Source organism: Notolepis coatsorum (assembly GCF_963971535.1).
Source record: "Notolepis coatsorum genome assembly, chromosome: 19".
Classification (NCBI taxonomy): Eukaryota; Metazoa; Chordata; class Actinopteri; order Aulopiformes; family Paralepididae; genus Notolepis; species Notolepis coatsorum.
Window position 1 is genome coordinate 76,500,787 of NC_140183.1, and position 10,123 is coordinate 76,510,909.

At 45.4% G+C, this 10,123-nt stretch overlaps 1 protein-coding gene across 1 annotated transcript in view; it reads right to left on the reverse strand.

The window, feature by feature from the left end:
- Positions 1–10,123, reverse strand: part of rapgef5b (Rap guanine nucleotide exchange factor (GEF) 5b) — a 42,898-nt gene that overhangs the window by 16,755 nt on the left and 16,020 nt on the right. Inside the window, exons 4-12 of the mRNA XM_084336361.1 lie at positions 9,810–9,888; positions 9,334–9,478; positions 9,116–9,213; positions 6,267–6,297; positions 6,014–6,092; positions 4,065–4,214; positions 1,923–2,020; positions 1,212–1,334; positions 834–1,012 (exon numbers count right to left, since the gene is read on the reverse strand). Of these exons, the coding sequence (XP_084192487.1) occupies positions 834–1,012; positions 1,212–1,334; positions 1,923–2,020; positions 4,065–4,214; positions 6,014–6,092; positions 6,267–6,297; positions 9,116–9,213; positions 9,334–9,478; positions 9,810–9,888 (982 nt within the window). The remainder of the gene's footprint in view (positions 1–833; positions 1,013–1,211; positions 1,335–1,922; positions 2,021–4,064; positions 4,215–6,013; positions 6,093–6,266; positions 6,298–9,115; positions 9,214–9,333; positions 9,479–9,809; positions 9,889–10,123) is intronic.

Below are 10,123 nucleotides of genomic sequence, written 5' to 3' on the forward strand. Positions count from 1 at the left end.
AGAGTGTGTGGGGAGCTACTGCTGACCGCCTTGGAAGGCGAGGAAGACCAGAGTACCACCCCCCAGGTTAGAAAACCCTGGGCCCCATCCGCTCCTGCTGCCCGCCCTCCAGAACGACGTTCCGGGCCCAAAGACGGGGGTGCAGATAGATCAAACTCTACTGTATCCTGCTACCAGGTGGCTGTGTATAACTACTCCCATAAGCAGGGATAATCCACCCTTCTACAATAAGATGATATATTCCTTTATTGATCCCCTTCGGGAAATTTGGGCGTCATAGCGGCTTGGGGAGGGGGGAGGGGAGGTACAGGTATGGACAGGGTAATAGTAGGAAGACATAAATATAGGCAATCAAATTTCATCTGAATATAAAAAAAATATAAGGAGAATGAACATAATAATAAACAGTCTAAGCAATATAATTGACTCTGAATATAAAGAATATGAGAAAGTAAACCAATTAATAAAAATGTATAGTATACATTTAATCACATGTATATTCTATTTTACTATTGCACTTTACTGTCACACTTTCACTCTGGTTAGATATCAACCCTCTTTTTGTTGTACTGTACTTGTGCTGTATGATGACAATACATTTGAATCTAATCTATTCTAAATTGGACGTACTGGAAATGTGGGCTATGCCAGTTTGTAAATGTGCCACTAGAGGGGGCAGTGTCCCTTTCTAAGCCTCAGTGTGAGTAGTAAACAAAATATATGTTTATATTTATAGTCAGAACACAGTCAAAAGCAACCATATGAGATTAAAATCAGTAAGCTATTCCATATTTTCAACAGGAAGTCGTTGAGGTGAGGAAAAAGGTCCTTACTGGGCAGCGATTTTGATGAATTTCTTGATGAGTTGGACTCTTTTGCAGAGCGTGGGGCACAGCAGCACCTCAGTCATTACCCACAGCTGGACCTCATTGCAGCGCTGCAGCAGCAGCTCTAGCGCCACAGTGTGGCCACTGCTGGCGTGGCGGCTGAACGTGAAATACACCAGCTCTTGCTATAAAAGGACAAAAACGTAATTGAATCAACTCTGAAGTCTGGCGATAATATAAGTTAACACAGTTGCCAACGTCAAGCCTTGTGTTCTCATAATATGTACAGTAACTAGAGTATAGGGAACCTATTTATTATACTGTCATACCTTATGTTGGTAATATTTCTTTATGATATTTGATGAACATTAACGTGGGACTGACCTCGTGTATCGAGTCAAAGACGGTCCAGTCGAAATTGGTGAGGGCAACGGCAACGTCCCAAGTGTTCATACTTAGCATGCGAGCGGTCCTCTGTTGCAGCTCCGAGTCGTCTGCGATGGGGTTCTGAGGACAGGAGGTGAAATAGCAGTGATTATGTATTGTAGAGTGATAAGGTGGTGGTTGTGTAATTCCCAGACAGGCTCTAATCTAACGGCTTGTTTTATTTAAGATATTTCCATGTGAGCTGCAGATCCTGTCGTCAGATAAACGTGCTGTTGATGGTGTTGTTAAGCTCCTAACATTATAAACCAAAACTCATCACATACACACATAGTAGTACATATATATACATACATACATATACAGTACATACATATATATATACCATGTACAGTACATACATATATATACAGTACATACATATATATGTACAATACTTATATATACATACATATACAGTACATATATATATACCATGTACAGTACATACATATATATACCCTGTACAGTGCATACATATATACAGTACATATATACACACTGTACAGTACATATATACATACATACATGCATATATACCTACAGTATATAGTACACATACATACATACAGTATGGTATACATACATACATCACACAGGTTACATCTGTCTTTAAGAACTATATTCAGCTTCACACCGTGTGTGTGAAGTGACAGTCACTGATATTCTCACCATGACTTCGCTCAGGTCCTTTCTGCACACGTGCAGCCTCCCCACCGGTGTCCTCGACTCCGAGTAGAGCCTGTCCCGAGGCTGGAGGAGGAGCCGTCCTGCGGGGAGAGGGAAATAGAACACACGCAGTGGAATGCCATTAAAAACACGTCTGGCAAAGAGTGTCGCCAGCTATCGGCTGCAGATAAGTCCCCCTGTGCCAGGCTCCGCTCCGAGGCAGCCAGTCAGCTGATAGCGGGCCAATGCTTCACACGTCTGGACCGCAGGTGATTGCCCCCATCACTTTGTTCTCCTACGTCTGCAGGATTCCATTTATTTACGTAGCAGAAAGTGCATTCTATCACCGGGGGGGACACATTTAGGTCACCTCTCGTGAGATTACATTCTCAGACATACTCGTACAATCTGGACCCCGAAGCATATTCCGCAGCATATACAGTGTGTACGTCTGGTATGCGACAGGAACGTAAACCCTTTTTGGGTGTTCGCTTTTGGATTGCTTCCTCAGAATTCTGACCGGGGATTCTAGTACTGTACAGTTCAGACAGGCTCTAATCTAACAGGTTGTATCTACAGTTCAGACAGGCTCTAATTTAACGGCTTGTGTCTACAGTTCAGACAAGCTCTAATCTAACGGCTTGTGTCTACAGTTCAGACAGGCTCTAATTTAACGGCTTGTGTCTACAGTTCAGACAAGCTCTAATTTAACGGCTTGTGTCTACAGTTCAGACAAGCTCTAATCTAACGGCTTGTGTCTACAGTTCAGACAAGCTCTAATTTAACGGCTTGTGTCTACAGTTCAGACAAGCTCTAATCTAACGGCTTGTGTCTACAGTTCAGACAGGCTCTAATTTAACGGCTTGTGTCTACAGTTCAGACAGGCTCTAATTTAACGGCTTGTGTCTACAGTTCAGACAAGCTCTAATTTAACGGCTTGTGTCTACAGTTCAGACAAGCTCTAATCTAACGGCTTGTGTCTACAGTTCAGACAAGCTCTAATCTAACGGCTTGTGTCTACAGTTCAGACAAGCTCTAATTTAACGGCTTGTGTCTACAGTTCAGACAGGCTGTAGTCTAACGGCTTGTATCTACAGTTCAGACAGGCTGTAGTCTAACGGCTTGTGTCTACAGTTCAGACAAGCTCTAATTTAACGGCTTGTGTCTACAGTTCAGACAGGCTGTAGTCTAACGGCTTGTGTCTACAGTTCAGACAAGCTCTAATTTAACGGCTTGTGTCTACAGTTCAGACAAGCTCTAATTTAACGGCTTGTGTCTACAGTTCAGACAAGCTCTAATCTAACGGCTTGTGTCTACAGTTCAGACAAGCTCTAATCTAACGGCTTGTGTCTACAGTTCAGACAAGCTCTAATTTAACGGCTTGTGTCTACAGTTCAGACAGGCTCTAATCTAACGGCTTGTGTCTACAGTTCAGACAGGCTCTAATCTAACGGCTTGTGTCTACAGTTCAGACAGGCTGTAGTCTAACGGCTTGTATCTACAGTTCAGACAGGCTCTAATCTAACGGCTTGTATCTACAGTTCAGACAGGCTGTAGTCTAACGGCTTGTATTATACATGTTATTTACATGTGAGCAGCATATCCTGTCATCAGATTAAGCTCCTAACATACATATACATACATACATACATATATATACATAAATAAATACATACATACATACATACATACATACATACATACATACATACATACATACATACATACACAGATATATATTTACATATACATACATGCATATATATATACATACTGTACACACACATATATACTATATATACTATATATACATACATGCATACATACATACATACATACATACATACATACATACATACATACATACATACATACATACATACATACATACATACATATTACATACATACATACATACATACATACATACATACATACATACATACATACATACATACATACATACATACATACATACATTATATACATGCATGCATACATACATATGTATGGCTGACTGCCTCAGAGCTTTCAGTAGCTGTTGTGACGTCAACATTAGAGCGGTTGTATTCTAATCTCAGGTGTGAGACGGTCCACCTCAAAGGGTTCATGACTACGTGGATGTGTGTGGTTTGTGATATTAACCTCCAGGGTATGTGACGGCCAGCAGGACCAGCTCCCCCTGCGGGACCTCCATCCTCTCGGACACGGCCTCCAGCAGCTCCTGGGCCACGACCCCGGCCTGGGCCCTCACACTCAGGAAGGAGTGCATGGTCATGTACACACGGCACAGAACTGGCCGAGGAGAGGGGGAGGCAATGTTGTTGTTACAGTACACTGTAGCGCAGGATTGAATGCATCACATCTCTCTGGCTTGTACGTTTATTTACTTTATCGGCCATGTTGTACAGGGTGATAACTGGACTTTGGTTTTTCGCCAAGGGCGTCGGTTTGGTTTGAACATTGGGGGGGGGGGGGGGGGGGGGGGGGGGTCTAGGGGTCCTCCCCCAGGACATTTTTTGTGTCAAACACTTTCTGGTGTACCTTTCTGCATCAATTTATGGTGGAAATGTCTTTATTTATGTAACGTTAAAGACGACATTCAGGTACCCGCCGCTGACACAAATATAATGGAATATAATGCAGTAAGGCTCTCAGACATTCTGTATTGCTTTAAAATATTTATTCTCCTGTATTATTATATATAGTTACAGGTAAGAAGGATATATATACAGTATATATATGTTTTGACCCCATTTCTCTTTTGGGGAGGGGGTTGTCTTTCATATTGGCTATATTTTTGGAGTGGGACAAATTGACCTCTTCTCAATATTGATGGGGATGCTTTTTGCATATGCCTGTATAGATATACACACACACACACACACACACACACACACACACACACACACACACACACACACACACACACACACACACACACACACACCTATGATATGCAGTTCTCCAGAAGGCAGAGCCCTGGGCAGTCAGCAGTATGGCTCCCCTGGATGGTTATTAGTTAGTCATTCGATGCCTTGCCCAAGAAGGGCCCTGAAAGAGTAATGGTGGCGCAGACCAGATGTAATACTAGCCAGCTGTCTGTGTGCCAGCAATCGAACCGGCAGCATTTCAATGACTGATTCATCCACCCCATCCCTCTGTCTGCGGACGCATTGAAGAGCAGGCAAAAAGCATCTCACGTTGTGCTTCTCTGTGCTGCAGAAGCAGGGGCGGCCTTACGATTCAGGGGGCCCAGTTAAAGATCAAATATGGGACCCTTAACACCCACCATGTACAGTACATTTACAGGAGAAAGTAAAGTGGCCATTGGACATAAACTGAAACATGCCTCTCTGATGCACAAATTTGCTCTCTCTGACTTAAATGTGTGACTACTCTTCAACCCTAAAATCTTACAGCATAATGCTACAGCAACATGTCATATACCGAATGAAACTGCACATTCTGAGGTTTCTGAAGATATTATGCATTATATTCTACCTCACCCAGAATCACAATAGGAAGCCAATGAAAATATAATGTTTTAGGCAAATTTGCACATAAGGCAGGATGCTACTGTGTAGCCACTGTGCCAAACTCACCACGACGCAGCTCAACTAGACCCTGAAGATTTACATTACTTGGTTTATGTCAGGAGCAAGGTTTCTTCTACAAGGTGAAAGACTTTGTCAGTAAACATCTTTCTATGTATGCCTTTTTCAAGCGTTTCCATTGCGCATCAGTTATCCACGTTGGCAGTGCGCGCATTTGCTTTATCAATCCAGGGAGCGTGTTTGCTTTGTCAATCCAGGGCCCTGCTAGCGAGTGGGGCCCGTTTCAGTTGGAACGGGCGAAACATAGCTATGGCCCCCTAATGTGCAAGAGGAAGGGGTTCTTTGAGGGGAATATCAGGCACCCATGAGTTGGGAAATCGCCATTCCAACCGCTCTCACCATTCCCCAGATGGAAGTATTCCAATTGTTCTCTCTAAGCCCTGTCCCCGTTCGACACAGTAGTAACCTTGCAGAAACCGCGGAAACGACGTATGGGCGGAGTGTGCCGGGAGAGACATTGTTGTTGCTACGACTCACCTTCCTTGTTCCCCCTCTGCGCCACCCTGGGCTGGAGCCCGTTCTCCTTCAGGCTCAATTGGTGGAAAAGGGCTTTGCTCTAAACGAAGGGAAATACGTGGAATTCAGCTCACATTGGTATTGTGTGAGAACGCACGGGAGGACAATAGCCCAGACGCTAGCCTTAGTGTTTTAAAAGTAGCCAATCGGCTCCATCAGTAAAAATGCAGTCTGTGTCATTGTTGTGGTGCAGACAATGGATTGTACTCCTTACCTTTCTGTGAGGAGAATAGTCATCCACTGTGCTGCAGAGGAAAGCAGAGGAAGTAATCAGTCAAGTGCGCCATAAACTAAACAGAGACAAGGCCATATACTGTTTTACATGTCTTCTTTTACATATCCATTCAATGAGGTATCAGTAGGCTTCCCTTGGGCCTTCCATATATCAACTAACCCACACTGCAGCATCAAAACAATAGTACTACTATCCATACAATATATGTAGTCAAGGTGAAGTGAGAGTACACACTCCTCTGTGCCATCCGGCCCATGATTAAACCTCTGTGTCAAGGCTGGATGAGAGTGCTTTGTAGATATTAGACCTTCCAATCTGATCCCTTCGATTAATCACCCTGATCTCATCAGCTAGGCCCGGGCCCACGGTGTGATGGATAGCCCCAAGTCCATTATCATCCCTCAGCCCCGCGCTGGGGGCTCTGCATCACAATAGGCATGTTGGCACAAAGCCGGTCCTGGGGGAACCCCCACCGCAGCCCCCCCCCCCCCCCCCCCCCCCCTCACTGCCCAGCAGCAGAAGCAGCAGCAGCAGCAGTCACTCAGTAATGAAAAAACCTGATTCCCACTGTCACCTCAAAGCACTGCATTGGCAACATCTCTCTCTCTCTCTCTCTCTCTCTCTCTCTCTCTCTCTCTCTCTCTCTCTCTCTCTCTCTCTCTCTCTCTCTCTCCCCAAAAATGTGAATGTCAATGAGCTGCATGTCATGAATTATATAACGCTGTATCAAGAGGAAACGTGACAAAGAGAGGGGGGGGGGGTGGGGGGGGGGGGGGGGCAGAAGAGAGAAAGGGAGAGGTTGAATTCTGGGTTGACTGTCGAAAAGCTTTCTAAAAACACACCACCACCCTGTCGTGGGTGAACACACCCTTCTCCCGCCGCGTCGCCCCTCTCAGCTCTCTGCGGCCGCAGAGGCTTGATGGGGGTTGATGGGAGCGAGAGGCTGAGGCAGGTTAATAGCTACTGAGAGTCTTCTCTCTGTGTAAAAAAAAAAGACTCCATTTAGCTTCCCCACTTGGCAGCCGATTGCTAGAGAGCAGTCAGCCGGCAGTGACCCTGACAGAGTGAAGCTCATAAATAGCGGAGCTCCGTCTGTCACTTGACATCCACACAAAAGTCCACAGCACTAAGGGAGTGGGTGTCGAGGCTCTGTCGGCCCTGGGTATGAAAATGACTAAGGCGCAGGCCGGATAATGGTGGCAGTGTCAGGTGGAATTATCTGCATAGGTCCCTAATGCTCGGTGGGTTGCATTGGCCCCTGGGAGGGCTTTTGATTGGTGGTTGTGTTTGGGGGGGGGGGGTCACATGGGTGTGTCTGCCGTCTTGATTTGACGGAAGGCTGGTGGGATGTTTACACTCGGAGGTCAAAGTGCAAGGCAGTGCTTATGTTTTATTAAGTCTTTATTCAACAAGAACGTATCCTTTTTTTTAAAGATTTGTTTTTTGGCATTTTACTGCTTTATTTCAGACAGGCCCGACAGAGAGGAAGGTTGGGAGAAGACTTGCGGCAAAGGTCTCCGGGTCCGGGAGTTGAACCCGGGACATCCGCGTTGCACTGCAGCGCAGCTACGTGGTGCGCCACCCTGGCACCCATCAAGAACGTATCCTTGAGGAGCAGTGGCTCTTTCATAACTAGTCAACAGGATCTCACCTTAAGAATCAATTAGATGCTAAATATGTTAAAAAATATTAGATTTTTTTTGGTAAAGCCCCTATCGGAAGATTTTGGGAGCACATTGACACAAAGACAGGCCAGTGTTGTTCCTGTTTACAAACAAAATATTCAGATTTTAGAAATTAATTTAAAACTGCGGTGAAAAAAAAAACATATATATAAAAAAAAAAAAAAAAAAAAAAAAACATCAATTTGGGATTGGAAAAAAAAGTGTATCTACATGGAGTGCCATACACTCACTTTTAAAGTCCCCAGCTAGCAGAATGCTAATTGATTCTGCATATTTACAGGGACTTGTCACGGATATTGATTGGCGTTTACAGTAGCCAATAGTGCTGAATGTGCGTTATGGTTGACCCATTAGCTAGCACGCTAACATTATCAATGGTACACAATGTTAGTAACGTTAGCAAGCTAATGTTAGCTAACATGTTAACAATGTTGTAGCACAGCTAGGCTAGCCGGTCCGTATTCGCTTCCATTCATTTGTGCTCGACTCTGGAGAAGATGGCAAGCGCATTTCCCCGTAATGTTACATAACACACCAGTCCCTTAAAGAAACACTTCCAGTTTAGCAAACACTATAGCTTAGATGCATTGAACTGGAGAAACGTCACCGTTATTAGTTGTCTCGCATCGCGACACAAGCTGGTAAGGGAGGGAGAGAGGGAAAGAGAGAGGGAGGGAGGGAGTCACCTGAACTTGTGGTTGTACCCACGGGATAGGCTGCTGCCTTTCCTACGTCTCTCTAACAGATCATTTTCTATCATCTGTTCCGAACATTCCTGTGTCTTCTCAGCTTGTGACCTTCATATTTCCGCACATAACACCCCAGAACACTGCAATTAGACTCCATCTATCAATGGCTCCATTGAGATCGCCCCAAGACCTCCAGGAAACCACCACAGACTCCGTCTTTGTGTCCGCTTGGCCCCCGACTCGTCCATATATTCTTATTTTCAGAACTGCCCCCACAGCTCCAGATAGAAAGTCCAATTTCCTGTTTACCGCAGTGTACGGATCCAGACTCTTTCTGAATCCATAATTAATATCCCCCCATATAGCCTGGATTATTCATGTCTTACATCAATTATTCGGTCTGTGATTCCTTATGATAAGGACGACGCGTGCGGTCGTCAGGTGGTCAGCTTACTGTCTGCGATGCAGGCGTAGGAGTCTCTGGAGCTCCCTCGCGTCCTTCTCCAGGGCCGGGTGCTCGCACTGGTCATCCAGCACGTAGCGGTACAGCGTCTGGGAGGAAACGAAAATTTCCCTTCACACACCCAATATCCAGGATATGACCACACCTAACGCACCCTCTCCTCCGCCCTGTAGCCCTCCAGCATGTGTGTGTGTGTGTGTCTCTCGCACCTTGATGAAGAGCTTGACGTGCTCGTCTTCCCTCAGGAAGTCTGCGTAGAGGGCGGTCCACTGCGACACCAGGTGCAGGACTTTGTGCTTCCTGTCAAGGGTCTCGTTCCCTTCCTCTTTCCCTCGGTGTCGCTTGGTACAATAGGTGGGTTTCGGTTAAGGCTTCAGAACGGCACACACACACAGACACACACAGATTCTGTTTGCTGACACAGCACCCCACTGAGAACTGAACCATAAAGAGAGAGAGAGAGAGAGCCCGAGGCGGTGTAGGGAAGTTGAAGAGAGACTTGTTTGGTTAAACTAGTTTTAAAACAAGGCAAAGTGCAAGTAGAGTAGGTCAAAGTCGAGGAGAGAGAGAGAGATGCAAATTACATAAAGCGGAATTGTTAAGCGTATGTAGTATTTGCCGTTGTGTGGGCCGCTGTGTGAGAGAGGCCGCGTGGTGGAGGGTCTGTTTTCGAGTGGAAGGATATTGTCCCAGCAGGGCCTGACACAGGTCGCCGGTTGACATGAACACCGGGTAGGTGAGCAGAAAGTCATCCAGAAGCGTCTCTGTAAGAGAGAGAGAGAGGGACACGTTACTGAGAATGGAATGACATCTCAGGATCAGGGCCGCCTCAGGGGGTGTGCGAGCAGTGCGGTCGCACAGGGCCTCGCGGGAAGGGGGGCCTCGCACAAATATTTTTTTTATTAAATAATTTTTATTTTTAATTTTTTTTTTGCGAGGCCCCCCTTCCCGCGAGACCCTTTTTCATCACAGACCTAAATCTAGTTTTGCTTATATGCT